The 27,962-nt window shown below is 36.1% G+C and overlaps 8 protein-coding genes across 13 annotated transcripts; 4 read left to right on the top strand and 4 right to left on the bottom strand.

Moving 5' to 3' along the window:
• Positions 1–120: 120 nt before the first annotated feature.
• Positions 121–1,691, bottom strand: LOC9325605 (peroxidase 2). Its single transcript, XM_002889495.2, has 4 exons — positions 1,292–1,691; positions 1,025–1,210; positions 786–951; positions 121–703 (listed from the first exon to the last, which is right to left on the bottom strand). Exons 1-4 carry the CDS (start codon positions 1,505–1,507, stop codon positions 306–308), a joined length of 966 nt encoding a protein of 321 aa, XP_002889541.1. The 5' UTR covers positions 1,508–1,691; the 3' UTR covers positions 121–305.
• Positions 1,692–6,207: 4,516 nt separating this feature from the next.
• On the top strand, positions 6,208–12,124 carry LOC110225418 (homeobox-leucine zipper protein HDG2). Of its 3 annotated transcripts, none has more exons than XM_021015127.1 (13): positions 6,208–6,477; positions 6,814–6,858; positions 7,910–8,182; positions 8,255–8,372; positions 8,990–9,178; positions 9,547–9,960; positions 10,040–10,141; positions 10,222–10,422; positions 10,507–10,681; positions 10,767–11,038; positions 11,112–11,201; positions 11,284–11,654; positions 11,730–12,120. In XM_021015127.1, the coding sequence occupies exons 3-12, from the start codon at positions 7,941–7,943 to the stop codon at positions 11,638–11,640; spliced, it is 2,160 nt and encodes a 719-aa protein (XP_020870786.1). In that variant the 5' UTR covers positions 6,208–6,477; positions 6,814–6,858; positions 7,910–7,940; the 3' UTR covers positions 11,641–11,654; positions 11,730–12,120. The 3 variants fall into 3 exon arrangements, with proteins under 3 accessions (XP_020870786.1, XP_020870784.1, XP_020870785.1); XM_021015125.1 differs by having other exon boundaries at positions 6,209–6,477; positions 11,112–11,207; positions 11,730–12,124; XM_021015126.1 differs by lacking the exon at positions 6,814–6,858 and having other exon boundaries at positions 6,209–6,477; positions 11,112–11,207.
• Positions 12,125–12,179: 55 nt separating this feature from the next.
• Positions 12,180–13,494, bottom strand: LOC9325604 (transmembrane protein 97). The gene is made up of 2 exons (XM_021015130.1): positions 12,958–13,494; positions 12,180–12,525 (listed from the first exon to the last, which is right to left on the bottom strand). Exons 1-2 carry the CDS (start codon positions 13,276–13,278, stop codon positions 12,364–12,366), a joined length of 483 nt encoding a protein of 160 aa, XP_020870789.1. The 5' UTR covers positions 13,279–13,494; the 3' UTR covers positions 12,180–12,363.
• A 101-nt stretch (positions 13,495–13,595) lies between these two features.
• Positions 13,596–14,825, bottom strand: LOC9328337. Its single transcript, XM_021015128.1, has 2 exons — positions 14,435–14,825; positions 13,596–13,965 (listed from the first exon to the last, which is right to left on the bottom strand). The coding sequence occupies exons 1-2, from the start codon at positions 14,756–14,758 to the stop codon at positions 13,783–13,785; spliced, it is 507 nt and encodes a 168-aa protein (XP_020870787.1). The 5' UTR covers positions 14,759–14,825; the 3' UTR covers positions 13,596–13,782.
• LOC9325603 lies at positions 14,457–16,009 on the top strand. Its single transcript, XM_002892228.2, has 3 exons — positions 14,457–15,085; positions 15,398–15,477; positions 15,753–16,009. The coding sequence occupies exons 1-3, from the start codon at positions 14,975–14,977 to the stop codon at positions 15,835–15,837; spliced, it is 276 nt and encodes a 91-aa protein (XP_002892274.1). The 5' UTR covers positions 14,457–14,974; the 3' UTR covers positions 15,838–16,009.
• Positions 16,010–16,043: 34 nt separating this feature from the next.
• Positions 16,044–20,616, bottom strand: LOC9328336 (glutamate receptor 3.4). Of its 3 annotated transcripts, none has more exons than XM_021015122.1 (7): positions 20,419–20,616; positions 19,225–19,655; positions 17,761–19,094; positions 17,403–17,680; positions 17,294–17,325; positions 16,778–17,187; positions 16,044–16,679 (listed from the first exon to the last, which is right to left on the bottom strand). In XM_021015122.1, the coding sequence occupies exons 1-7, from the start codon at positions 20,571–20,573 to the stop codon at positions 16,206–16,208; spliced, it is 3,114 nt and encodes a 1,037-aa protein (XP_020870781.1). In that variant the 5' UTR covers positions 20,574–20,616; the 3' UTR covers positions 16,044–16,205. The 3 variants fall into 3 exon arrangements, with proteins under 3 accessions (XP_020870781.1, XP_020870782.1, XP_020870783.1); XM_021015123.1 differs by lacking the exon at positions 20,419–20,616 and adding an exon at positions 19,757–19,863; XM_021015124.1 differs by having other exon boundaries at positions 16,528–16,679; positions 16,774–17,187.
• Positions 20,617–22,253: 1,637 nt separating this feature from the next.
• Positions 22,254–23,703, top strand: LOC9328335 (50S ribosomal protein L6, chloroplastic). The gene is made up of 3 exons (XM_021011967.1): positions 22,254–22,366; positions 22,799–23,098; positions 23,205–23,703. Exons 1-3 carry the CDS (start codon positions 22,332–22,334, stop codon positions 23,539–23,541), a joined length of 672 nt encoding a protein of 223 aa, XP_020867626.1. The 5' UTR covers positions 22,254–22,331; the 3' UTR covers positions 23,542–23,703.
• A 192-nt stretch (positions 23,704–23,895) lies between these two features.
• On the top strand, positions 23,896–27,626 carry LOC9328334 (NEDD8-activating enzyme E1 regulatory subunit AXR1). Of its 2 annotated transcripts, none has more exons than XM_021011965.1 (14): positions 23,896–24,083; positions 24,180–24,352; positions 24,433–24,596; positions 24,838–24,948; positions 25,086–25,165; positions 25,280–25,433; positions 25,516–25,609; positions 25,809–25,897; positions 26,022–26,095; positions 26,183–26,345; positions 26,488–26,573; positions 26,845–26,928; positions 27,019–27,199; positions 27,328–27,626. In XM_021011965.1, exons 1-14 carry the CDS (start codon positions 23,998–24,000, stop codon positions 27,409–27,411), a joined length of 1,623 nt encoding a protein of 540 aa, XP_020867624.1. In that variant the 5' UTR covers positions 23,896–23,997; the 3' UTR covers positions 27,412–27,626. The 2 variants fall into 2 exon arrangements, with proteins under 2 accessions (XP_020867624.1, XP_020867625.1); XM_021011966.1 differs by lacking the exon at positions 23,896–24,083 and having other exon boundaries at positions 24,308–24,352; positions 24,433–24,474; positions 24,573–24,596.
• The last annotated feature ends 336 nt before the right edge of the window (positions 27,627–27,962 follow it).

Genomic DNA, 27,962 nt, shown 5'->3' with positions numbered 1-27,962 from the left:
ACGTGGACGAAATTAGGGTTTCAGATGCCCGAATCTTCTCTTCTCCTCTGCTTTACTCGTATCTCGAGTGCGCTAACTCTTATTTGGTTGGAAAGATGAAGAAAACGAAATAATTATGGATTAAGTGCAAAAGATATATAGTCTGTTGACTTTTATGAGACATCCGAACAACATCATACAAAGGAAAATTGAAAACTCTGTCTGAAAACAGACTTGGAGCAAACGGAATAACGTACAAAAACAAAGGATTGCATACTGCAGGATTAAATCATTCAAATAAACATCAGTTTTTTTTAGATAGATACTCAGTTAGGGAAGGCGCATCTCTTCCTGATCTCACCATTTTTCCCGGTAAGAATTTGGACTTTACCAAGTTTGACCATGGAATCGGAGAAATCTTTATTGAAAGTAACCTCGTTAGCGGTCTGGACGTAGAGTTTGGTCTCAAGGTCATCGAGAAGGGTAGAGTCAGATATGAAGAGACCTTTCTTCTGAGCCACGGCAGTGAAGTAGTGAGGGTCGAATTTCTTGGCACTGCCTGGGTCCATTTCCAGTACGGATTTGAAATCTGTAGGGCTGCACTTCTTCTTCAACGCCCTCACGTAGCTAGGGTTCATGGATGGGTCAAAATCGCCCTTTCCTGTGAAGTTGTAGATACGTGTGTTGACGAGAGCGCAACTGGAGATTCCAATGGTGTGACCCCCTAATCAAGAAACCATTTTTATTCAGCTTTCAACTCTCAAATTGATAACTTTTGAGATTGCACGCACATAAGAAAATAATACCTGAGAGAACGACAAGGTCTTTAGCGTTAAGACCCTTGTCCGCAAAGTTCTTCTTCAGCGTCTTTATGTCGGCGAAAGGAGATGGTAAATTTTGCAATGCATCTGTCAATTTTGAGATGCGTCCATCCCTGCGGCCCAATGGAACCGGCCACCATGGTCCCTTGATCTGTTAAGAGACAACAAGTTATATATACATAGTAGGCTTTAATTTTGGAATGAGTCCAATGCGAAAATGTTACCACTGCGACGGCATCTCTGGCGACCAAGGCAAGAACATCAGCGCAAGAAACGAGATTGGGACACTTCTTCTCGAGCGCTGTCTTGGCCGCATCCACCACTTCAAAGCCTCTCAGGGTCAGGTTGGGGATAGCGTTTCTTTCCGCATCATTCTTTGGAGTTTTCAGAAGAACGGAACCATCACATCCCTTCATGAATCATTAAAAAGAGTTAGGGCTATTTTTTCTCATATCCATTATTAAAGTCTCGGAGAAGTGAAGCAAGCTTACTCTGACGAAACAATCATGAAAATGCATCCTTAGAAGCGAAGCGGCAAGGCTTGGCTTCCGAGAAACATATTGTTCTGTGACACGACGAACAATGCGCTCTGCGTCGGGACACTTAGACTGGTAGTAGTCGAGGGTAGGGATCAACTTTGGATAGGCAACAGAAACTCCAAGGACGCTAAGAAGAACCACAAGGGCCAGAAGGTTCTTGCTCGCCATCTCTATGTCCTTTCTTAGCTCGTTTGATTTGTTGAGTGCTAGCCAAGAAAGCTGAGATCGAGCTTGGAGATGAAGATGAAGGAGACATTCTCAGGCCTTTTATAGATCATCCAGAGGCATTGAAATAGTCCATGGAGAAATGTCTAATATGATTTAGATAAAACCTATTTGCATTATTCCTCTGATTCTTAATTAGGTTTGAAAAACAGAGGAGGCCGAGGAGGACATTGCAGGGCCTCCACTATCTTTTTGAATTGAATTTTAAAAATTTCAGAATTAGAAAAAAAAAAACTCAAAATTATGCAACGATGAAGAAAGCTTCAAATCATCTTTTGCGCTTTGAAAAGCTATTGACTTTGGAGAACATGTAGTTGGCTGAATTGTTATATTAATTAGTCCCTAGCTCTCAAAGTTAAAAACTATAATAAACTGTTATAGTATGTGGAATCCACGTTCTTGCATTCTCATAGAAAACCATCCAAGTTGCTGAATTCAGTAATTGGATATTACAATATACACCCAGTTTCTTGTGAACAAGTCATCCAAAAAAAAAAAAAATCAATCAATTATTCCTTAACTAACTCCCCACTCTCGGAGTATGAGACTTTCGGCCTTGCCACTCGTTTGGGATAAAATCTATAATGGGCCAAAAGTTTACTTCCATCTATCTTATGGCCCATCTAGGAAGCCGAGAAACAAAATACAATACCTACTATTTCGAATTTATTACAAAAGCATCCACATTTTTCAACAAAACGTTTCCATTATGAATCTCATATTTGAATTGATCCAAAAAGAACACCCTATCTTCGTTGTTAACTAGAAAAATGACAACAGTTTTGAATTATTTGAGACTTTCCGAGAATGAAACAAAAGTAGTCGTTATTGAAGATCATTTATCACCCTAAGACTTTTAATTAAAATTATACGAAACTTATAGATGTATCAAATTTTTGCGGTGATGCAACTTTTGGTCTTTGGACATGTATGTGAATAGTCTTGTAGCAATTCTTTTTGAAATAAATTGTAGTGAAGTAGCCAGGAAAATAAAACTGAAATGCTTTTTTTTTTTTAATTGAGAAAATAAAACTGAAATGTTAGGCGTTGAATTATTACTAGCAATTCTTTTTGAAATAAATTGTGGAAAATAAAAACGAAATGTTTCTTTTTTTTAAAATTGAAAAAATAAAACTGAAATGTTAGGCGTTGAATTATTTACTAGTGTTCTTAGTATGAGAGTACGAAGAAGGAAGCGGAGGTTAAGTGCAAGAGAGGCATGAGAGCAGTAAATGGCCTAAAGCCCATGCAGCCTCTGTGTACACATTTAATGCGACGAAACTATTCGCCACCCTATCGCATACGTACGTATAACTCCCTCCATCTATATATATGTATATGTACATATATATATATACACATAGTATTTAAAATGGAAATCAGAAAAAGAAGGGTTAGTGTTTTTTTTTTGGTGGGAGAAGGGTTAATGTTTTTTTTATACGAGTTAAGTTAACTTAACTAATCTAGATTTGTATGAAACTATAAATTAACTTGTTCAAAAGAAAACTTGAGTGTTAAAGTACGTTAAGGACTAGCGAGGTAATTACGCAGTATATTTCTACATACTCGCGTGATAAATTACGATGAATGCATGACTTTTACAAATTATCACCTTTTTAAAGGGTATCTGTATTTAAACAGCTTAATTGCACGTTATAGTTAAACGTATATTCTCTTACGCATGTAAAATGAAGTCTTACTGTGAAAAAAGTGAAATCATATTATTTTATTGCTTTCCTTAAACTAGAAAAAAAAAATTGTTTGGTAAACAAAACTAAAGGTGATGATTTTGGGATTTCCTTCTTTAAAATGAAATAAAATAAATATGATCAATAAATTTCTGTCTGACTAAATCATACAACATAAATTCTATAATATATAAGAAAATGCCATATGGAAAAAGAATCATGAAATTTTCTTCTTTCAAATACCCTTTTCCAATTATATTTATTTTAGAACAAAGATATTAAATAATAATAAAAAAAACTAAAATAGTAAAAAATATAAGAATCATATATTTTGAAAGTAAAAATTAAATTAATATCTCATAAAGATAAAAAGTTAACTATAATAAGTCCTTGAATCTATCAATGTAATAATAAAACTAGATCCTGACCCGCACGTACGTGCGGGGTTTCATATTTCAAAAACATTTCTTACAAATTTTCATATAATATAGATTATTTTATTGTTTTTATGATGTATATTTTAGTGTATTAGATCTAGATCCACATGTACGTGCAGAGATATTTTTTTTAGAAATTGTTATATAGATTTTAAAAATATAAAATATTTTGTTGTGTTAGTGAACTTTGTAATAATATAAATATTATAAAGTTAGAGTAATGAACGAAATTTAGTTGCGTTAGTGCATAGTTATATTTTAAGATTCGGACCTACACGTACGTGTGAAATTGTATTTAATATAAAATTAAGATATTATTTAGTTGCAAAAGTTAAGTGATGTTACGTTTTTATTTTCTAAACTATTCAAAATATTTCTAACAGTTTGATTACATGTGTTAAATAGGATACATATTCGGTTTAGTTTGGATTATTTCATGTATATTAGCTAGGCGTAACTATTTTGGAACAGAAAACCTATCCCGTCTTGTATATGTCATAAATTTTTTGTCCCATAACCCGTCTCGTATACGTGAAATAAAAATATTACGGTCCCGTATCTGTCATAAATTGTAACTAAAAACGTACGTATAAGGTTATGTGTGTAAACAAATTTATTTTATATAGTGTTCATAACACAAACTCATACCAGTTGAGTATTAAGTTTGATTTTTAATTTATGTTCTCCTGCCATCCCGTCTCGTAATTCTTATTCTCATTTCATTCCATTAAAACCATGTTCCAAATTCTTGTTTGCTTACTTTAAAATACCATAAAATACATACTGTGAGTTTTGCGGATTAATATGTATGATGTTAAAGTTACAAATATTTTAACAAATTTATTAATGTTTCTTTCCTTAGCTAAATTTTGCATATTCTTCTTTTAATTGTTTAATCATAATTAGTTCAATATTTGGACTAAAAATAAAAGTTTTAGATACATCTATAAAAGGGATATGCTATTGCTTCAAAAACTGTGTGCAATATATTATGGATTTATTTAAGGAAGATCTGAGTTGAAAAGAAAAAAATAAAACACAAAATATTTCAAAATTAATATGTACATTCTATTGTTTAGATTTTTTCAAAAATTACTCTAAACGAAAACCATTATGATAATTACTTAAAATTTATTATTATTTGAGTTTATTTCATAGTAAAAATAAATATTTGTTAATATTTAATATGGTTTTTTAGAAATTATGAAATAAAATTTTGTTTTATATTTCAAAATTTGTAATAAAAATATTATAACAAAACTGAATATTAAAATATTTGCATTTAATTTTTTTACCAAATTTTAAATTCAATCTTAAAATCTTCCTTAAATAATATTTGCATCTAGTTATTATTTAAGGAAGATCTGAGTTGAAAAGAAAAAAATAAAACACAAAATATTTCAAAATTAATATGTACATTATATTGTTTAGATTTTTTCAAAAATTGCTCTAAACGAAAACCATTATGATAATTACTTAAAATTTATTATTATTTGAGTTTATTTCATAGTAAAAATAAATATTTGTTAATATTTAATATGGTTTTTTAGAAATTATGAAATAAAATTTCGTTTTATATTTCAAAATTTGTAATAAAAATATTATAACAAAACTGAATATTAAAATATTTGCATTTAATTTTTTTACCAAATTTCAAATTCAATCTTAAAATCCTCCATTGATAAATCTTTTTAAATGATAGTTTTTTTTAATTTTGAATTAAAATGATATTATTTTTATTTGTATTTTTGATATAGAATAGTCTATTAGGATTGGTTTAGAAAAAATCTTAGTTGGATATCAAATCTTAGTTTTTCAATTCCTATTGGTTAACAATTTTTAAAAAATTAATTTCAAATTTTCGTTTATAATTAATAAGAGAGAGAAAATTAGTTTATTTTTTTGGAAATTAATAAGTATTTAAAAGAATTAAACTATTTTTTATTTAAATATATTAATTTTGTGATTACTATTGTACCCTTAATGAAGTTATTTAAAAACACTAAAAACCAATGGCATTTTTTGTAATTCTTTACCCTTTATAAGGTTATGTATTATCCAATGCTTCCCAATTAATAATATAGATTATATTGTAGTTAAAAAATCTACATAAATTTGCTTCTATACAAGAGTATTAAAATTTAAGAAAATTACTTTTAAAACGTAGATTATATATCCTTAAAAAATGGGGAATATTGTCTAGCTTTTTCTGTAAATGGAGAACTATATTTAAGCAAGTTTCAATATAGTTAATTTTGTTTAAGTGATGATTTATTTCATATGCAAAAGTTATAAATAAATGTTAATGATTTTTTTTAAACAACTACATATATAAATATAATAAATAAATGTAAGGTTAGTTTCACAGCTCGTTAGCCGTCATTCCCCACATCAATATAATATTAAAAATAAAAACAACACATAACAATATACATGTTAAAAAAAAAAAAAATTGTAACAAATCTCTCCGCTCTCTCTCTCTCTCTCTCTCTCTCTCTCTCTCTCTCTATCTCTATCTATAAGCGTGTAGGATAGATAATTAAGTGTCCCTCTCGCACCATTTAATTTCATTGCACCATCTCAATTCTCTCTGCCATTACTCTCTCATCTCTCTCCCATTTTTCCTCTCTCTCTCTTCATCCAAGATTTGCACCTACCTTTCAAACTCTTCGCTCGCCAACAAACCGCTTCACAAAACCATCAGCGGTTTTCCGAGGAACAAATCTCAGACCAGACACCGCTCCACTCCTCTCTCCCTCTAGGGTTTTCGTTGCTTCGTCTTCCCAGTGTATGTCTCGAAAACCTCATCATTTCTGCTGTTTTGGTTATTTTATCCATTAATTCAAATAAACTTTTTTATTTGTTTAATGTATTGGATCCATTACTCTTAAATTTCTTAGCTTCTTCATAAAACTCTCACTTTCATAATGATTTTATAATTAAATATATCCTCTATGTTGAATTTTCACTTAGTCATCAATTTTTGTCTTAAATTTTTCATTCTTTAACATTAGTTGATTTCTTGCTTCTAATATTTTTTCATTCCTCTCCTAATTTGTTTATTTTTTACTTTCTAATTACCTTTTTAAAATAAGTTAATAATCTTATCAATTTCTGCATATAGTCAGAGATGAAACTTTCAAGACAACAATAAAGAAGAAGATTAAAGGTTTGTATTCTCTTCGTATCTCCTTATTTTCACCATACGTTTGTTTAAAACTTTTAATATACAATTAAACACGTGTATATACTTTACAGTACTAGTATACATTTACATATTTATGTGTGCAATAAAAACGTTTAAATACGATGATGATGAAGTAAAAAAATAGCTGGAAAAATTTAATACATCACCCAGGCCTTATGTCACGTTGGTTGTAAGTTGTATAATAACTATATGTTGGTCCGTCGCACCGTGCACAGATATAATACTATTTTTTCATTTCAATTTTTTTTCTTTTAATCGCCAAATAGTAGTTTACACTTTTTTCCTGAAGAGTGTTTGTTATTTAAAAATCTGCTGATGATTAGTATTTTTAATTACATTTTGTTTTGCTCTCACGAAAATATTGTTTTTTTCATAAACAGGATAGAGTTGGGAATTTATGTGTACCTACTTTTTGCCCATTTTATTTGCTTTGAACAAATGAGTCCAACATTTCTCTTTTCGTCTTCTCTTTCCTATCCCATCTAAATCAAAACTGATCAAATACCTTGAAAATGTAAATTAAATCACCATCCATCAAAGCTACTATAGTGTAGAAATCTTAAGTTTTTTCTTTGGACATCAACTGATTTCCTACTTTACATATGATTTTTGAATCAATCAAAGTTTTCATTTCGGTCTGCTGGTTAGTTTTTTTTTTTTTCAAAAGGGAAAAAATTGGGAGGTTTGAATAATTTGGAGTATATGAAATTCATTATTTTTGGGTTAGTTATTTAATAACAAATTAATATGTGATTGTGATGTCTTTTTTTCTTGCTTTCAATTAGTGGGTCCTTTGCTTCCTACAATCATCTCCACTTCTTCTTTTTCTGTGCTTATATCCTTTTGTAAGATCTTCAAGAAGAAAGATTTAAGTTGTTGTTCATACAAAACAAAGTTTTAAAGTTGTTGACGTGGAAAAAGTATTGCCATAATTTTTCAGCCTCGAAGAAAGTTCCCTTCTTCTTCAAACCCTAATTTTTGACAAAAACTCTCTACTCCTTTTTGCTACTAGGGTTTGCTTTCAGTTTCCAGTGTAAGAAAAGATGTTCGAGCCAAATATGTTGCTTGCGGCTATGAACAACGCAGATAGCAATAATCACAACTACAACCAAGAAGACAACAACAATGAAGGATTTCTTCGGGACGATGAATTCGACAGTCCCAATACTAAATCGGGAAGTGAGAATCAAGAAGGAGGATCAGGAAACGATCAAGATCCTCTTCATCCTAACAAGAAGAAACGATATCATCGACACACCCAACTTCAGATCCAGGAGATGGAAGCGTATGTATATAATTTTACTCACTTCAATTTTCTTGATTTTTTGACAATTCTTTTGTTTTGGTTGTTCAATAGATTCTTCAAAGAGTGTCCTCACCCAGATGACAAGCAAAGGAAACAACTAAGCCGTGAATTGGGTTTGGAACCTCTTCAGGTCAAATTCTGGTTCCAAAACAAGCGCACCCAAATGAAGGTATAATTTATATTATGAACCATATACATTAATGAATGGAACTATATTAGAGAAAATATATATACTTGTTAAATTGTTATTCCATTCATATTAAATCTTTGTATATACACATTGAAGGGCTTATCTTTAAACGTAGACCTATATATGCATCTTATCTCAATCACACTCGAGACAAGTTTTTGGGTGACTGGTGTTTTCATTCTGAATGAATTTATTGACTTTGGTATAATTCTGGCAGTTTTTTTGATCTAGTCAATATAATTGACTTAAATTCTTACTATAATTTTTTTTTTCCAATTGAAAAGTGTTCTTTAATTTGGCAGAACTATAGTTTTGGCGGATCAAGCCATATAAAATTGTTTGGTTGAAACACAATTCCCTATTTATTAGCTAAGCTAGAGCCATATATAAACTGTCGATAGAAACGTTTTGGACACATATGCTTACGTTATGCAAATAAGGTGAAACACATAACGTGTACACAAGTGTTATCTATGAAACTTATAATTTTCCTCGTTTTTAGTAAAATCATATGTTGCTTCGTTTTACCCAAATTAGCAATAACTCACTTGTATAAAACTATAGAGATAACGGAAATATGAGTTTTATTTGCGCAGAATCATCACGAGAGGCACGAGAACTCGCATCTTCGGGCGGAGAACGAAAAGCTTCGAAATGACAACTTAAGATATCGAGAGGCTCTTGCAAATGCTTCGTGTCCTAACTGTGGTGGTCCAACGGCTATCGGAGAAATGTCCTTCGACGAACACCAACTCCGTCTCGAAAATGCTCGATTAAGGGAAGAGGTATGAGAATCAAACTAAAGAACATTTAAAATCTTATTTAATTAACATGTTTTGATTTTTGATATTTTACACTTAAATTAGAAAAAAGTTTACCACTAATATTTTTTTTTTGGTAAGAAAAAGTATACCACTAATATTATATCGCTTTCTTAATATCATTTCACTCTATTTAATAATCATAGAATCAAAAACTTGATATTAGAGACTCACAATTTTTTTTTGCAATGAAGAATAGAAAAAACGCAATTATTTATAATTTATGATTATCAATTTTAGATAACAACAACATAAGTCACAACGTTTGTTCTTCTTGTGACCCAACTTTGAAAACCATATGAATCAATACTCTCTCTTGTTTGTCTGTCTAGATCGACCGTATATCCGCGATTGCAGCCAAATATGTAGGCAAGCCAGTTTCAAACTATCCACTTATGTCTCCTCCTCCTCTTCCTCCACGTCCTCTAGAACTTGCCATGGGAAATCTTGGTGGAGAAGCTTATGGAAACAATCCAACCGATCTCCTTAAGTCCATCACTGCACCTACAGAATCTGATAAACCGGTCATCATCGACTTAGCCGTGGCTGCAGTGGAAGAGCTCGTGAGGATGGTTCAAGTGGACGAGCCTCTGTGGAAGAGTTTGGTTTTAGATGAAGAAGAGTATGCACGGACGTTTCCTAGAGGGATCGGACCTAGACCGGCTGGATATAGATCCGAAGCTTCGCGAGAAAGCGCGGTTGTAATCATGAATCATGTTAACATCGTTGAGATTCTCATGGATGTGGTAATTCACATTTTCATTTTTTATATATTCAAAAGCAATCTTCTCTGTTTAGTTTGACAACATTGATATGATGTTGCAGAATCAATGGTCGACGATTTTCGCCGGGATGGTTTCTAGAGCGATAACATTAGCGGTTTTATCGACAGGAGTTGCAGGAAACTATAATGGAGCTCTTCAAGTGGTAATTTTTTTGCTTTCATTCTGTAAAAATCTAATTCCAAACTAATACCTTAGAACTGAAATAACCACTCTGTTTTGCAGATGACTGCAGAGTTTCAAGTTCCATCTCCATTAGTCCCGACCCGTGAAACCTATTTCGCACGTTACTGTAAACAACAAGGAGATGGTTCGTGGGCGGTTGTCGATATTTCTTTGGATAGTCTCCAGCCAAATCCCCCAGCTAGATGCAGGCGGCGAGCTTCAGGATGTTTGATTCAAGAAATGCCAAATGGATATTCTAAGGTATATAATAAAAACATTAGGTTATACATGCAACATAGACAAAATTCAAAATGTTTACCTAAGCAGAGAGAATTAATGTAACAGGTGACTTGGGTGGAGCATGTGGAAGTTGATGACAGAGGGGTTCATAACTTATACAAACACATGGTTAGTACTGGTCATGCCTTTGGTGCTAAACGCTGGGTAGCGATTCTTGACCGCCAATGCGAGCGGTTAGCTAGTGTCATGGCTACAAACATTTCGTCTGGAGAAGTTGGCGGTATAACATACTGTTTGTTTCATAATCACTTTCTCAGATTCAGAATCTGAGTCAGAATCACAGTTCTATATTGATGAATATGCAGTTATAACTAACCAAGAAGGGAGGAGGAGTATGCTGAAATTGGCGGAGCGGATGGTTATAAGCTTCTGTGCAGGAGTGAGTGCTTCAACCGCTCATACGTGGACTACACTGTCCGGTACAGGAGCTGAAGATGTTAGAGTGATGACTAGGAAGAGTGTGGATGATCCAGGAAGGCCTCCGGGTATTGTTCTCAGTGCAGCCACTTCCTTTTGGATCCCTGTTCCTCCAAAGCGAGTCTTTGACTTCCTCAGAGATGAGAATTCAAGAAATGAGGTAACTCTTTCAGTTAATACGCTCTCTCGCTCTGTTTTGGACAGAGTTTTGATGTTTTTGTGAGTTTTTTCAGTGGGATATTCTGTCTAATGGAGGAGTTGTGCAAGAAATGGCACATATTGCTAACGGGAGGGATACCGGGAACTGTGTTTCTCTTCTTCGGGTAAATGTGAGTTAAACCGGGTTTTGAACTCTTGTTATAATCATCTGATCCTAGCTAATACTTTTCAATCCTTATGTCACAGAGTGCAAATTCAAGCCAGAGCAATATGCTGATTCTACAAGAGAGCTGCACTGACCCTACAGCTTCCTTTGTGATCTATGCTCCAGTCGATATTGTAGCGATGAATATAGTGCTTAATGGAGGTGATCCGGACTATGTGGCTCTGCTTCCGTCAGGTTTTGCTATTCTTCCTGATGGTAATGCCAATAGTGGAGCCCCTGGTGGAGATGGAGGGTCACTCTTGACCGTTGCTTTTCAGATTCTGGTTGACTCAGTTCCTACGGCTAAGCTGTCTCTTGGCTCTGTTGCAACTGTCAACAATCTAATAGCTTGCACTGTTGAGAGAATCAAAGCTTCCATGTCTTGTGAGACTGCTTGAAAACCACCCATTAGGTACTACTTTCACTAAACATATTCTTCTCACTTTTAGGCCATTATGTAATCATACTTTTCTTCTTCTTTCTGCAGGAAATAACAAAACGGTGAAAAAGAGAGATTTCAGTTTGAAAAAGCGGAGGAGTCAAGATCGAACCTCAAAAGATATACCATTGAGTGTTTGTAGTGTTAAGTTTTGTTCTGCTTATTTGATGAAACTAAGCAGTGAAAAACTTTTTACTTGAAAGTGAATATGCAGATGGTTTTACGAGGTTCGGGAATTGACTTCCCCTGCCACATACTGAATTTTTCCAAAAAAAGAAAAAAAGAAACTAGGTTAGAAAGAATGTTTTCGGATTTCTTTTTGTGTTACAGTTACTGTTTTTCTTTCCTTCTTGTGGTTAGATGGAACCTCATCAGGAATTTGGAGTTTGTCTTTCTTCTATTTTGTATAAATATCTTATACAAGTATTGGTTTTTCACCTTTCTTTGTAAGCTTATGTGAGATTGTTTATGGAAAGCTCACACTTTCTTTAATGAGTGTCTCAAAAGGGTCATTGCATTTAGCCTTTTGATTATGTTTAGGTTAAGTTCAACCAAGGAAAACATATCATTGTTGCTGAGTTAACTTAAACAAAATCTCTCAAGGCATAATGTTTTCACATGGATCATCAAATACCATGTGATAAAAAAAAGTTATGAAATGAGAAATCACCCTGGTTTATCCTCAAGCAAGCTTTCTCCTAGCCAAAACAGTGGATCTCTTGGTCGAACAAAAAACCAGACCACGAAGCATTGCCAGAATCGCAAGACCCACGAAAGGCAAATACGCCAATAACAATTTGTTAGTTACCTTCCCTGAACCTATCATGTCTCCAAGTATAGCAGCCTAGAAACACACAAAAAACAAACTGAGAAATAAACATACAAACAAAGCACAAATATTCGAGCAGAAACCATAACTCCATAAGAATGCAAGATTACACTTCAGAACCTAAGCAGTACAATCTAGCCTTCTCAGTGCAGGGAAAAGATAATGTGATTCCACCCATAAAAGACATCAGTCACACAGAGAGTAGATTTTGAAAAGAATTTCAGAAGCTTGAATGAAATACAAAGTAGAGCGAGGAATATATCAGTATATAACAGTAAGATAATTTACTCTATCATTCAGAGAAGCAGAGCAATCACATATACTAAGATATAGAACTCCAGAAGAATTTTCGTTTCTAAATCAAGAAAGTTGTGATATTTACGGATCAAATACATAAAACAAATATCCATAGACAGAGCCAATAAAATGTAGAGAAAGAAAATGTACCATGGAAGTGAGGAAAGAAGCTCCATACAACAAAGAAGTGGTACCAAACCACGACTTGCTGGTAAGAATGGCGTAGATGTTAACAATGGAGAGAGGCAACAGGAATATGATCTCATGCCAGACGAGTCCGACGAAGAATAGCGGCTTCTCTGTGAAGAGGTAATCGTTGAACTCAGAGCTGTACCAGTCTTTCAGATCGGTGAGGAGTTTCGGGTAGATTTCAGGAAAAAGAATTTGGCCGTTGAGAAGCGGTACATTGATAGCCATCAGTGCGAAGAAGAAAAACAGAGAGATGTTGATCAGCTTCCCTAAAGCTCCCATCTTTTCTTGCTTCTCTCCCAAATCTGAGTTGCAAAAACAATCTTTCGAGTCTTTGACCACAAAAACGAAACAAGAAGAAGAAGAAGAAGAAGAAGAAGAAGAGTTTATTGAGATTCACGCGCGGGTTATTTAATTATTGGTTTTACTTAACCGAACCAAGAAACCGGAGTTATCTCCTTCTTTCTGATTTTTAAACTAATTGCTGGTTTAATTAAACCGAACCAATTCAAACAAGACTCAAAGAGGACCAAAATCTACCAGGTTAAGACCCTAGTCCAGTGATGTGGAAGAGCAGAGGCAGTAATGTCAAGGATGAATTTGATTTCAACCAAGGAAAAATTTCATTGTTGTCGAGCAAACAAACAGGAGTTCCATAGAAATCAGAAAGCAATAACGTTTTCACATGGAAAAACCAATACCTCTCTCTAGCTAGACTTCTTCATAAGCCGGCACATAAAGAAAAAGTACAAGTAGGCATTCCAGAGTGAGAAAACCAACTGTATCTCAGGCCAGCTTTCTTCTAGGCATGATGGTGGATCTCTTGCCAACAGAACCAGTGTTTTTGGTGGATCGACAAACTAAACCGCGAAGAACAGCCAGAATCCCAAAACCCATGAAAGGCACATACATCATTAGCAATCTGTCAGAGGCCTTCCCCGAACCTATCATCTCTCCTAGGATTGCGGCCTAAAGATCCACAGGTAAATATAAGATGAGAAATAGACATAACTAGACATAGTCAAGCAGAATAATGCCATTGCATTAAACCATGTCCACAAGAACGCAGACCAGACATAAGAGTAGCCGAGTAGGTTATGGCCAAATACCTATGCATTTCCAACAGGAAAAGCTAATAAGCTATACATATAGTAAAACTGAGAAAATCAAGGAACGTTCAGAACTTTAACTAAGTCATTGCATATAAGACGTATATGATTCAGATAAAGAAAAGTACAAAACTTTAACTCATTTTCTGTGAAGAGTTTAATCTAATCAACATTAGCTTGACTGATTTTCGCAGATCCTCATTATCAAAGAACAAAGTTAAGAAATTTAACATAATCAGCTAACAGATCATTACCTAAGCTTAATAATACTAAACAAAATCTCCCAAGATCAGACCAAACAATCCAAAATTCCAGAAAATGTACTTTACCATGGAAGTGACGACGGAAGCTCCATACAACAAGCAGGTGGTACCAAACCACGACTTTCCGGCAAGAATCGCATAGACGTTAGCAACTGAGAGCGGCCATAAGAAGAGAAGCTCATGCCAAACGAGTCCAACTAAGAAATGCGGCTTCTCCATGAGCAAGTAATCTCCGAAATCGGCAATGTACTTGCTTTTCAGATCGGTGAGAAACGCCGGGTAGATTCCTGAAGGAAGTGAGGTTTGGCCGTCGATGAGCGGCGCAATTATCGCCATTGAAGCGAAGTATACGAAGAGAGCTCCGTCGATTAGCTTCCCTAAAGCTCCCATCTTTTCTTCCTTCTCTGATTGATTGATTACTCTGCTTCAAATCTTAAGTTCTGAGAGTCGTTGACTGGAAAAAACCTAGAAGAAGAAAGATCAAATTATTCAATTATTGGTTTACGTAACCGAACTAATAAACCGGGTTCGGTTCAATTAAGTGGTTAAATTTAAGATTTGATTTCAATTTTCCAACATTGAGATTTCAGCAGCAGCAAGAGAAAGATGAGCGAGACGAGACCAGTGCCGAGGAGAGAGAGTCCATGGGGGTTACCGGAAGGTCACCGTGAGCCCAAAGCTCACCGCTGCAACGATCGTGTCGAGGACGTTGTCCAGGTTCTCACCATGTTCTTTCGATTTTTTTTTCTTCCTTCTGATAAACCTTTGGAGATCTCTCTCTTAGATTTCACGTATCTCCTATTATTTTGTTATTGGGGTTGAGAAGTCCACTGAAATCAGAAATTCATTGGCTTTGATGAATCAATCTTCAATTTTGTTTGTTGAAGCTTGTATCAGCTTATTGAATTTGTTGTGATAAACACTTTTTACTGCAATTGAAGAACTAGTATTGCTTGGCTTGAGGAGCCATGATTATTTCAAAGTTATCCTTTTGATGAATTTAGATCATATTATTAGTAACTTTTGCAGGCGTTTTTCGAGGGAAACCCATTCAAGACAGTTCCAGGACCTTTCAAACTCTTCTACAGATGCATGCGTTCTAAGCCAGGGTATGATGTGCAATTTCATACTCTACTATCAAGTGTTCTTTCATACTAAGCTGCAGAATCTTTGCTGTTTGTTGCATTGACAGTGAATGATTCTTAATTCTTTGTCCACCAGCTATTGTTCCGCTTTACACTACCCGCTAAACCCAGTTTTTCGTCTTTTTGATTTCACAATATATAGACGTTTAGTCTTTTCTGCTTTCTCGTCACGCTTAATCATCGTTGGTTTGTGATTCATACTAGATGTAGAGGCTGAACCATTCGTCTTTATTTTTCAGAGAGGAACCAACAGAGCCATTCAAATACCTCGATCTGGAACCTCCAAAGAGGGAAGTTAAACTTGAAGAAGCAAAGCTTGAGTAAAGTGATATTCACTCCCTTTTTTATTCTTGCAAACTTTTTAGCTGAGCATGTAAGCGCCATGACTGTGATTTTAAGTTTACCTTCAACATGTGTCAACAACATCTTATTTTGTCATAACAAAATTGATACTTGGGAGTTTCATTTCAATTTTATCTATTGCTAAATCTGTTCACTTGCAAGCCTCTCTCTGAAAGTGAACTCTGATGAGGAAAAGAAGATGATTTTTTCATTACGTCTCAGAAAAAAGATTTACAATTTAGCTTTGGTCTGTGGTTCCTTGAACTTTCCTATTACAAAATCTCCTGACAAGTTTATTCCCCCTCTATGTTAATAGTCATTTAAACAATTTTTTTAAAACTCTTATCTGTTTAAGTAATTTCGCCATGTTGTGATTGTGAAGTCCCAGCTGCACTTTGGGTGGTTTTGAGTTTCTTGCTACTCTTCTGCTTAAGTATCTCCTTGATCTCTGCTTCCCTCTTATCCACAACTTTTATCAGTTCCTTGAAACTCGGTGCTCGTAAACCCCTCCCTGATCGAGATGGCTCAGACACTTCCCCTGCCCTTTCCTCGTCCGCACTTTCTGGTAGCAACCTTTGGTATTGCCAGAAAACCCTCCAGAAGAAGACAGTGAGTGCCATGAAGCAACTGATGCCACAGATAAGGAAGAGTCCCCAGAAACTCTTTAGTGAAAGCTGAGAGTCCTCACTGTTTGAAATCTGCATTGAGCATTCATGCTTGTAGTTAAGCCATTTCCTGTGGATTTTCTCGAGCTCGCCTTCTTCAGATAGTTGCAAGATAGCCGTTGACATGTCTACAGCTAAAGGGGAGTCTCTTTGGAATGCCTGCAACGTCGGTTTCAAGATTCTTGTAAGAAAAGTTGTAGAGAAAGAGCAAAGATAATATATTCGCAAGTAACTTTCTCAAAACCGATTTTACATACGAAACCCCAGCCAGTGCGTGTGAATTCTTGTCCTACTGTACGGAACTTGCAGTTGCTATTTGTCAAAAGAACTTCGATGTAAGGAAGCTCATCTACAATGGCTGCCACACCGCCAGCTTTGGGACCACGAAGCAGAGCAGAAAGGTACTGTTCTTCGTCTTTCAGTGGAACAATCCTCGAAGGAAGTATGTTAAGCTCATTGATTAGATAATTCCGAGCAAAGGTACCGTCTTGAACTCCAATTGGTTCATTGCTCGTTACCAAGCTATCTATTCCTTCAATCCGAGATGTCAGCTGTCGAACGGTTAGGATCGAAGTGAGACTGGCCGTGTAGCTCGAGTTGATGATCAGAACAACGAATAACCAAATGATCAGCACCAGTCTCCCCAATGAACTCACCGTGTTCTCCCCTGAAAGATCAAAAGGTAAAAAGTAAAAACAACTTTACTTCCCTCCAACATTCTGTAAGCTCTGATGTGAAAATCTACCAGGTTACTTGAGTTAGAGCGTACTTACTATGAGAGAAGAACATCGTTGAGAAGCTAAACCTGTAACAATGAAGAGGGGAAGGACAATAAGGTTTAAAGGTAAACTCAAGCTCGGTGTCAAGAACTGGGAAACTAACCAGAAGATGGTAATGAGTTGACGCCTAGGAGGGCCACGGAATTCTTGGTTGAAGCGGTGTTCGAGAATCCAGACCATGGCTCCCACAAAGAGAAAGAAGGCTCCAGTGACAGCCCACATCTCTATAGTGAATGGTTTCAGGAATGACCAAGGACTAGACTTGGCCTCCTTAACCGGAGCCACCACCACAAGCCCTGATTCTATAAACGGTTGTGTGAAATCTACATATCTTGTTCTGTTTGTAACGATTGTGATATCTCCTACAGCTACATCAAACTTCTGAAGGGGAAACATGAGAAAAAAGACAGGTTAGCATCTTCTGAAAGTTGTGAACTTGATTGAGTAATGTAGCTACTCACATCTGCAACCACTTCATTGACGAGATTATCGTAAGAAGGATTTCTCTTCCCGTCTCCATATAGTATATAAGTACGCGGAACAGGATATGGAAGCAATTCAATTGCGGCTTCAAAGACATCAATGCAGTAGCCTCTAACGCCAGGCGGGTTCTTATCCTTAGAAACGTAATCTGTATAGCTCACACGGTTAGGCACCCCGATTTTGAGCGGTTTTCCATTATTAGGAAACACCCAACCACGAGGAGGCTTAGTTACTTCGCCTGGCCATATGATTCCATGAAGACGCTGGTTTGCTGTGGATGTGTTTGGAGGCTTAGAGTACAAGGTCTCCGGATGGACCACAGAGAGACCCGAATGATTTGACCAGTACCCGACTGTGCGTGGACCTGTGCCTTCTAAGTTTAGAACTTCATAAGCCGGGTTAACCCGGTTTCTATCTGAATCAAACTGGATTGGGCCCGTCACACCAGTATGATTCATCCCAAGAATGATCTTCATAAACTTCTCCCCTTCATTGAAAACACTTAGTGCTGATAGCTGAATAGTGCTACCATTTGTTTTGTGTAGATTTGGATCGTTGGAGAAAGTTATTTTATTGTTTTCTCTGAAGAAAACATCGAGGGCACGAGCAACTAACCAAACAGAATCATAAGCGTACATCGCGTAAGAGTTGAAGCCATCATTTGGTCTAAGATTCTTCCATCTCGCTATAAACTGTCTCTTCACACTACTCTCAATTGTGTAATGGCGAAAAGCAACCACTCCTTGCAAGAAATCCATAGTGTCCGAATCCACGTGCTCCATGGAATCCATAGCAGTAGGAAGCCAGTCTGTTGCGATCCAAACATAACCACTTCCCATCATTCCAAGAGATTTAGCCACAGAGAAAACGTTTAAACCAGAGTCAGGATTCACATGAACAACGAAAACCCGAGATTCCATCAGATTAACAGAAACCAACAAGTCCTTGATGGAGCTAGAATCTGCACCAGGAGTAATTGCAGCCTTGTAAGAGATCCTGGAGCGTTTCTTGGCTAATACATCGCCTAGAACAGATATCCCGTTCCTACCACACTCATCATCAACAAATATCGCAATGACTTGTCTCCATCCGGAATAGGATAAAAAATCTGCGATTGCATGCATTTGGAAGTAATCATTCTGCGTGGTGCGGAGGAAATAAGGATATTGCAGAGAGGAGAGAGTCGGATCCGTTGCTCCAAATGACAAGAGAGGTACATGAAGCTCATTAGATACATAGGAGATCATGTGAGCAATCCCTGAAGATTGTGGACCAATGGCTGCAACCACTTTGTTTTCCATCAGCTGCAAAGCTACACCATAAGATGAAACATAATCATCACTCATTCTTTGAGGCATTTTCACAAACTAGTCCTGAGTTAAAAAGTTGTTCCCTTTGGCCACAGTACTAAGAGAGAAGATGAAGAAGAAAGCAGAATATACCTCCCATGGTGCCTATAAATCCACTGCAATTTGAGTCTTGAAAAACAATATTAAGCTTGATGCCCTTAAGTACAGTTTGGTCAGCATTAACATCATCCATTGCCGCTATAAACGCGGGTTTAGCCGCTCTTCCGATAAAAGAATCATAAGTAAACAGAGCTCCGACATTCACAGAGCTTGGCTTCTGTGATAATGGCGGCAAAGAAGAAGTTGAAGACGAGTTTCTTGAGAAATTACTTCTGCAAGCACATTCCTTTGGAACGACCCACAAGACAGAGAGACATAACAACACAACTCTGATTGCTTTCGCCATAGAAACTCCTCTTATCGTCACCAAAAATCTCATCTTTATCACAATTTCCAGCAAAAGCACTGGTTTTTTTCTCTTTGTCCTGGTCTTATAAAACCATTTGGTATATTTGGAGTAACACCTGCGAAATAAACAATGTCCGACATGAATCAAGATTGAGATTAACAGTTAACAAAAGACAAAAAGATGGTCCAGAAATCTGGTGAAAGAAGGAAAGCAAACCAAGAAATCAGGAGTTAGATTCTGTAGAGATTGGTGTACACAGATTTGTGTCTGTATATTTATTTATAATGTATAAAATCAATGTATTTATAAAAACTGGTGCCTACATAAAAATCGGTTCGAATTAAAAAAAAAAAAAAAAAAAAAAAAAAAAAAAAAAAAAAAAAACTGGTGCCTACATGTGAAACTTAGAACTGAAAATAAAGAAGTGTAAGAGGGCCGTCTTAAAGATGGTTTGCAGAAAAAGAAGCAAAAAGCGTAATAAATAATTCAATGAACAGAGAATCAAATGATGATGGCTGACTGGCTGTGATATATGTCAAATAATTAAAACATAAACCATACGAATAATATCATCGGTGATATTTCAAGTTGAATAAAATAAAAAGACAGTGATGACTTAATTCTGCTGAACATGGCAGAAGGAAAAGTGGAAAAGTACATCCATATAAATATCGGATTTTTGAAGAACTTTATTTTATTTTATTAAACTTAATTGAATTTGTAATTAGAAGATCTATTAGATTACAATCTTTGAGATTTTGGGACCAAAACTTGGGGAGACATATGAACTAAAGTATAATAATTTCTTCATAGGGATAATATATGTAAGAACAAAAAGAAACTCAAAAACATGCATTTGAAAAAAAAGAAGAAGCAACCTTGGAATAAATACGAGAAACAAACTGTAGTTAGAGATCCATATTCTTCCGAAGTAAACGAGTGATTGAGCACTAAGTATAAAGAAGAAAGACAGAAAAGAAGACGAAGAGGCAGGAGAAGAACTGTTTCTGAGGTCAAGCAAAGAATAATTCATAATATTCTCTCTTTTTTTCTTTCTTTTTTTCTTCTTACTTTTTTTTTTTGGTGTTTTATGAAATTTTGCAACTTTTGTTTTGGAGTGCCATTTTCAGGAGTGGTCAGTGAAGACGTAGGCCAAGGTGTGGGGTATCCATGCTTTACTTGTGTCCTCATACTATTCGAGAATCAAATTTTTACTTTGGCTCTTATTGGTAACTAGTATCATTTATTAAGATAGTTAATGCATTTTTCTTTATGGTTACAGCGGATTGTTAAATGGTAATTAGGGTAACTACGTACGTATATGGGGAAAAAAATAGTAATTTAAACTTTAAAGTGTGAATATGACAAGTGACAACCTAATTGCTCCAAGGCCGCCTTCGTCTCCTCGACGGTTGTCAAATCAATTTCACGCAAAAAAATAAAAGATATTTTCAGCCACAAATAGTAAAGTAATTGTACTATTGATTTTGGGATTTATATGATTAAAGGTGCATGAAACACATGGACTCGACTATTCTTTGTCTTTAGAGTGTTCATTAAGGAATGTTATAATTAAAGAGCTGCATTTGTTAATTGTTAACACATAATATAATATGCTACTGAATCCACAAATATCTTGTCGGCAATCGTAGGCCTGGGCATTCGGGTACCCGTTCGGATTCGGTTCTTTTTCGGGTATCGGGTCTATTCGGGTAGGGGGTCAAGACCCATTCGGGTATTCTAAAAATTCGGTTCGGGTTCGGGTCGATTCGGGTATTTTAATAAAAAAGCAAAATACCCGAAAATAACCAAAAATACCCGGAATATTTTCGGGTTCGGGTCGGGTTTGGGTTTTTAACTCATATATACCCAAATCTAACCGAAATATCCGATTTCTCGAAAATACATTGGTTACTCTTTACCCAAATATAACCAAAAATATCTAAAATACCTAATATATTCAGATTCATGATTGTAATTTTAGGTATTTCGGGTATTATAAATATAAAAATAACTAATATTTTTAGGTGTATATTTGTATTCGGGTACATTCGGATATTGGATTCGGTTCGGGTTCGGTTCGGGTTTTTTTCAGGTAGGAAGTCAGGACCCATTCAGGTATTTTTAAAAATCGGGTTCGGGTTCGGTTCGGGTATTGTTCGGGTTTTTCGGTTCGGGTATTCAGTTCCGGATATTTTGCCCAGGCCTAGGCAATCGTATGACCAAATTTTTTATTTATTTAGAACAAAATATTCGACCAAAATAAATCTGAACCATGAAAATATACCGTTGATTTTTTCTTTGAATTTTCTCAATTTGTTGTTTGGATGTTTCTGAGGGTAAGGGCCCATTTCATTTTTAATTTGTCTTGTTAAGAGTAATTTAAAAGCCATGCCTTTAACGTATGACGATATATATATACCTCTATGAAGATCGAATATTCGACTTAAAAACATACTTAATCGGGAAAGATACACAATTTATTGACTTCATTAATCTAATCCAAACTCCACGTTCATTGGGTAAATTTTGTGAACAGCTTATAATAATAATGGGCCTGAGATAATAGGCCGTGATGAATATAGATAAATGGGTTACAAAAATAAGGAATTGGCCCATATCATGATGGCTAAAGTAATGGGCCGACAAATAGAGATAATGGGCCGTGAAAGCAATGATTTGAAAGGAGGGATGATTACAGAAGCTGACGATGGATAAGTCTTTTCTGGATAAAACACTCTTCTTCTTCTCTCCATCCTCCTTTGGAGCAGAGCTAAGAGCTCCATCATCAATGGCTTCCTCACTCGTCTCTTCTTTTCAACCCAGGTATTCTTCATATACTACAAACCCTTATGCCGATTCTAGTTTCCTCATTCCTCTAGGCTCTAGGGTTTCATTTACTTGGCATTTCTTTTCAAAATCTCTTTAAATTGGGTTCATGAGCCTCTTAAGTATAAAACAATCTCATTGAATCGGTTCCCATGTTAGTTTTTTATTAAGAAGTCGATGGGAATGTGGACTTGGTTTGCGATTCTTGAAATTTTGGAAATTTGAGTGTGTTATGCGGAACTCCGTGTTTAAAAGCAGGATTCTAGAGGGTTTTTAGCTTTAGCCATGGAATCCGAAACTTGTATAACTATATAGCTCTTCCTTAATCCAACGTTATCTTATTTCCTGTTTCAGTTCCTTTGTATTGGTTTAGATATCTGCTAGAGTTCATGTTTTGTCTGAAGATAGATAACTTCCCTTTTGTTTTAGGTCAGCGTTTTTGGGAGATAGAAATGTGTTCAAGGTCTCAAGCACACCTTTTGCTCAAGTTGGTTACTCCAGTAAGACCATTGAGTGCAAGGAATCAAGGATAGGAAAGCAACCGATCGCTGTACCTTCCAATGTTACCATTGCATTGGAAGGTCAAGACTTGAAAGTGAAAGGTCCATTAGGAGAGCTGGCTTTAACTTACCCACGCGAAGTTGAACTTACCAAGGAAGAATCCGGTTTATTAAGGGTCAAAAAAACAGTCGAAACTAGAAGAGCCAACCAAATGCACGGTCTTTTCAGGTTACAAACTTCTCATCTTTTCTTGTTATCAAATAGTTGCAATGAAGTTTTTGAGGTTAAAAAGATTGTTTGTTCTAATCCTTTTTAACTTTTGTGCGTGTTTTAGGACGCTTACCGATAACATGGTTGTGGGAGTATCAAAGGGATTTGAGAAAAAACTTATACTTGTGGGTGTTGGTTATCGTGCAACAGTCGAAGGGAAAGAGCTGGTGCTGAATCTCGGGTTCTCACACCCGGTTAAGATGCAGATACCGGATAGTCTGAAAGTGAAAGTGGAAGAGAACACAAGAATCACTGTGAGTGGATACGACAAGAGCGAAATCGGGCAGTTTGCTGCTACGGTTAGGAAGTGGAGGCCACCAGAGCCATACAAAGGTAAAGGAGTCAAGTATTCCGACGAGATCGTTCGGACAAAGGAAGGAAAAGCTGGAAAGAAGAAGTGATCTTCATATTTCATTATTATCTCCTTTCAATGTTAATGTGTAGTGCTCAAATCTGTTTAGAAATGAAGATGTTTGTTTTGGGATTCTTGAGATGTTTTTAAAGGAACCCATTAATTGTTTTTGATGCTCTAAGAAATGTCATCTGAATGTTATTTTGGTCCATCTTTAGTCCAAATCCAGAGGTTCTTTAGTGCTTTGATTGAACAAGAACTTAGGCATTTTAACACAAAGTGCCTCATCAAACCGAATTTATAAAAAAAAAAAGAAGATGAATGGAAACAAAATTTAATACTAGTATCTGTTTTTTTTTTTAAATATGACGATAACTCTTTAAAAAACGAAAATTTCCTAAAAATTAAAAATAATCGGAACTAAAACAAAACCCCTGATTGAAGAAATTCTTTTTGGTTTCAGTTCACCGGAGGCAAAAATCATCTCTCGCTCTCAGCTGCGAAGATGCAACCAATCAAAAGATCCAGAAAACATGTTGAAGAAGAGCCAACAATGGCTGAACCTAAAATCAAGTACGATCGTCAACTCAGGTATACATACATACTCTTTTTTTTTTTGTTTCTCTTCGAACTCTACTTCTCTTCTTGTTGGGAGGGAAATTGATGAAGTAATCGTTGATTGATTAGGATTTGGGGTGAGGTAGGTCAAGCGGCTTTGGAAGAAGCGAGTATCTGTTTGCTCAATTGTGGCCCTACTGGCTCCGAGGCCTTGAAGAATCTCGTCCTTGGTGGTGTTGGCTGCATCACCATCGTTGATGGATCCACGGTTCAAATTGGAGACCTTGGAAACAATTTCATGGGTACTGACTCATTTTTGTAAATTCTGCTGGGGGTTTTTGTGGACTTACTTGGGTTATGATGATTTTTTTTTCATGTGAAGTCGATGCGAAGAGTGTTGGGCAGTCTAAAGCCAAATCTGTTTGTGCGTTTCTCCAAGAGCTTAATGATTCTGTTAACGCCAGGTTTATTGAGGAGAATCCAGACACTTTGATTACTACTAACCCATCTTTCTTCTCTCAGTTCACTCTCGTTATAGCCACTCAGGTACCATTGGGCTTCTATTTCCAAAGTTGCAATCTTCTCTAATGATTTGTGTCCTAAAACTGTTCAAAGTCTAGCTCAATCACCATGGATCATGATACCTCATATTCAATGTTTTTTTTAGATTCTCATATGTACCTTTCCTCGTCCTCTTCACTGGATATTGCTTTCTTCGTCTTCTTTTCCTGTGTTATTGTTATTTAAGTCGTTATTTCAACCCCTTTTCGACATTGGCTGGTTGCAGCTGGTGGAAGATTCAATGGTGAAACTTGATAGAATCTGTCGAGAAGCAAACGTCAAGTTGGTTTTGGTTCGCTCTTATGGCCTTGCTGGGTTTGTCCGCATCTCTGTAAAGGTAATTCCTGTCTAGACCCAATTTGTGATAAATAATGGACTACTTTGTTGTAGTTGTGTATTTAAAATGGTATGCCGTGGTTAGGATATTGGCCAATGAGAATATATGCTAAGTTCTGTTCTTTTCTTGTTTATCAGGAGCACCCCATAATTGACTCAAAACCAGATCATTTTCTTGATGACCTTCGCTTGAATAATCCATGGCCTGAACTCAAAAGGTACACTGCTCTCATTTCCTCTCACATTATGTTGTTCTGGCATCCTTTAACATTGTGGTTGTGGATGGACGACTGAGTACTTACTGATATTCTTAATTATTCATTGAACGGCAGTTTTGTGGAGACCATTGATCTAAATGTATCAGAGCCGCCCGCTGCACATAAGCACATACCTTACGTTGTCATTCTTGTGAAGATGGCTGAGGAGTGGGCTCTATCCCATAGTGGTAATCTTCCCTCAACCAGGGAAGAGAAAAAAGAGTTTAAGGTTTAGTTCTTTTTTGTAACTTAGAAAATTCATTAGCGAGCTTGCTTTCTTGTTTTAATTATCTATATCCTTGAATTCTTAGGATTTGGTTAAGTCCAAGATGATATCTACTGATGAAGATAACTACAAAGAAGCCATTGAAGCCGCTTTCAAAGTTTTTGCTCCTCGGGGAATCAGTAAGTAGATATCTTGTTTGGTGTAGGTAGAAACTTGAATTTGGCGCTTCCATGCCACATATGTTTACTGTTTCCATGGTTGAGTGTTAAAGCTGTAGCGATTGTTGATATTGGAGCTAAACTAACAGAAAGCTCTGTCACGGGTCAAATCACAGTATTCTTCATGTTGAAGTTCAACCAAACCTGTTTTCTCTTCCAGGCTCAGAGGTTCAAAAATTAATTAATGATAGTTGTGCTGAAGCGAATTCAAACTCCTCAGCTTTTTGGGTGATGGTAGCGGCTCTGAAGGTTTGAAACTTGAAACCTGCTCTGCCAGAACTCATACTTTCATGTTCATTAGGAAGTGCAAACTGCAACTAAATTTGATTTGAAATGATTTAAAATCATGATACTTGTACATAACCACCTGCAGGAGTTTGTTTTAAACGAAGGTGATGGAGAGGCACCCCTTGAAGGCTCTATACCAGATATGACATCTTCAACAGAGTTAGTGCACTTGTCTCTATGGCACTGAAAGTCACCCTCAGTCTATTTTTCACATTGCTAATGTAGCTGTATGGTTACTCTTTGTAGACACTATATCAACTTGCAGAAAATCTATTTAGCCAAAGCCGAGGCTGATTTTCTTGCCATGGAGGAACGAGTTAAAAACATTTTAAAGAAAATCGGCCGTGATCCGAATAGCATCTCAAAACCAACAATCAAGAGCTTCTGCAAGAATGCAAGGAAACTTAAAGTGAGAATACTAAACTTCCTAACAAATTTGATTTGTATGCTAATGTCAATGTTTTACCTATTGCTTGTTTACTTTTTCTTTCGGAGCATTATCAGAAACATATGATTTGAGTAAAACATAAACCACAATCCGTCCTTTGTAGTTGTGCAGATATCGTATGGTAGAGGACGAGTTCAGCAATCCTTCTGTAACTGAAATTCAAAAGTATTTAGCGGATGAGGATTACAGGTGCGAATTTTCCCTTTTCTTATAAGTACAAAAACATCAAATGATTTGAAAGATGACCTTTCTACAGATGGTTACTCTTTTATCTGTCTCATACATGCCATTAGATGTAAAATTTACTGTATAAGCTATTCATTTAGTTGACGTGAGCTAACCAAACCTTTTAGTTCATCTTAGGCTTACACAGCAGAAACAAATAGATTCTGGATTTAGTTCAGTTTTTTTTCTAGGCTTGCATGTTTAGCTCTTATACTTAATATTGTTACCGTCGCAGTGGTGCAATGGGGTTTTATATTCTTCTTAGAGCTGCGGACAGATTTGCTGCCAACTATAACAAGTTTCCTGGGCAGTTTGATGGGTAAGAAACTCATTATGGCACTAAGCTTAATCTTATTTTTGAACAATGTGTCCCCTTGTTTGGCTATTAACATGCAATACATTTTGGTAGAGGAATGGATGAGGACATTTCTCGATTAAAAACTACTGCCTTGAGTCTTCTTACGGACTTGGGCTGTAACGGCGCAGTACTCCCCGATGACCTCATCAATGAGATGTGCCGCTTTGGTGCCTCAGAGATTCATGTGGTTTCTGCCTTTGTTGGAGGAATCGCATCTCAAGAAGTCATCAAGGTTCGATTCGATTCATATTTCCTTCTCATTGTTTCAAATACAATTGTCTTATGGGGAAGTCGCTGCTTCTGGACATGCATACCGAGATGATTGAATACGTAGTTGTCTCTCTCTATCTTTGTTTGCAGCTTGTCACGAAGCAGTTTGTTCCAATGTTGGGGACTTACATCTTCAATGGCATTGATCACAAGTCTCAGTTATTGAAATTGTAGAAGATCTTTCCTTACACATTGGCTTGAAACAGAGAGAAATAGCTCTATCATATCTATTTATTCTTCTCTGAGTTGAAAGAGATTCTTTTTGCGGCTACTGGGAAACAAACTGTTCAATGACAATTCAGCCGAGACAATTCGACTCTGAGTTTTCCAACATATTGCTTTGCTTTGTCCTCTCTTAAGGTTATAAATAGGAATTTGAAGGTTTCATATACACTTATACAGTATGTAACTTGGGGAAACGGCCTTTTTCAACCTCAACTATTCGCTGGCGGGTGATTCCTGATTTAACAACGGACACGAGTCGCTTTGGCAACTATAGCGGTTTCTCATTCAAAATCGAAACCTGAACTAATGCAAATGAGCCGATTTCAACACGACGCGAAACAGTGTTAGTCCGGAAGTTAACGGTTGCTCAACCTTGGGTAATTCTCTCTCTACATCATTCAACAAACCATGAAAATAAAATCAAATAACCTTGAAAACCATTAACTTCTGAACTAACATTGTCTCGCGTCGTGTTAAAATCGGCTCATTTGCATTAGTTC

This window comes from Arabidopsis lyrata (assembly GCF_000004255.2).
Source record: "Arabidopsis lyrata subsp. lyrata unplaced genomic scaffold ARALYscaffold_1, whole genome shotgun sequence".
In the NCBI taxonomy this organism is placed as follows: domain Eukaryota; kingdom Viridiplantae; phylum Streptophyta; class Magnoliopsida; order Brassicales; family Brassicaceae; genus Arabidopsis; species Arabidopsis lyrata.
Note: the sequence above shows the minus strand (reverse complement) of the source record. Positions and strands in the feature narration are given on the sequence as shown.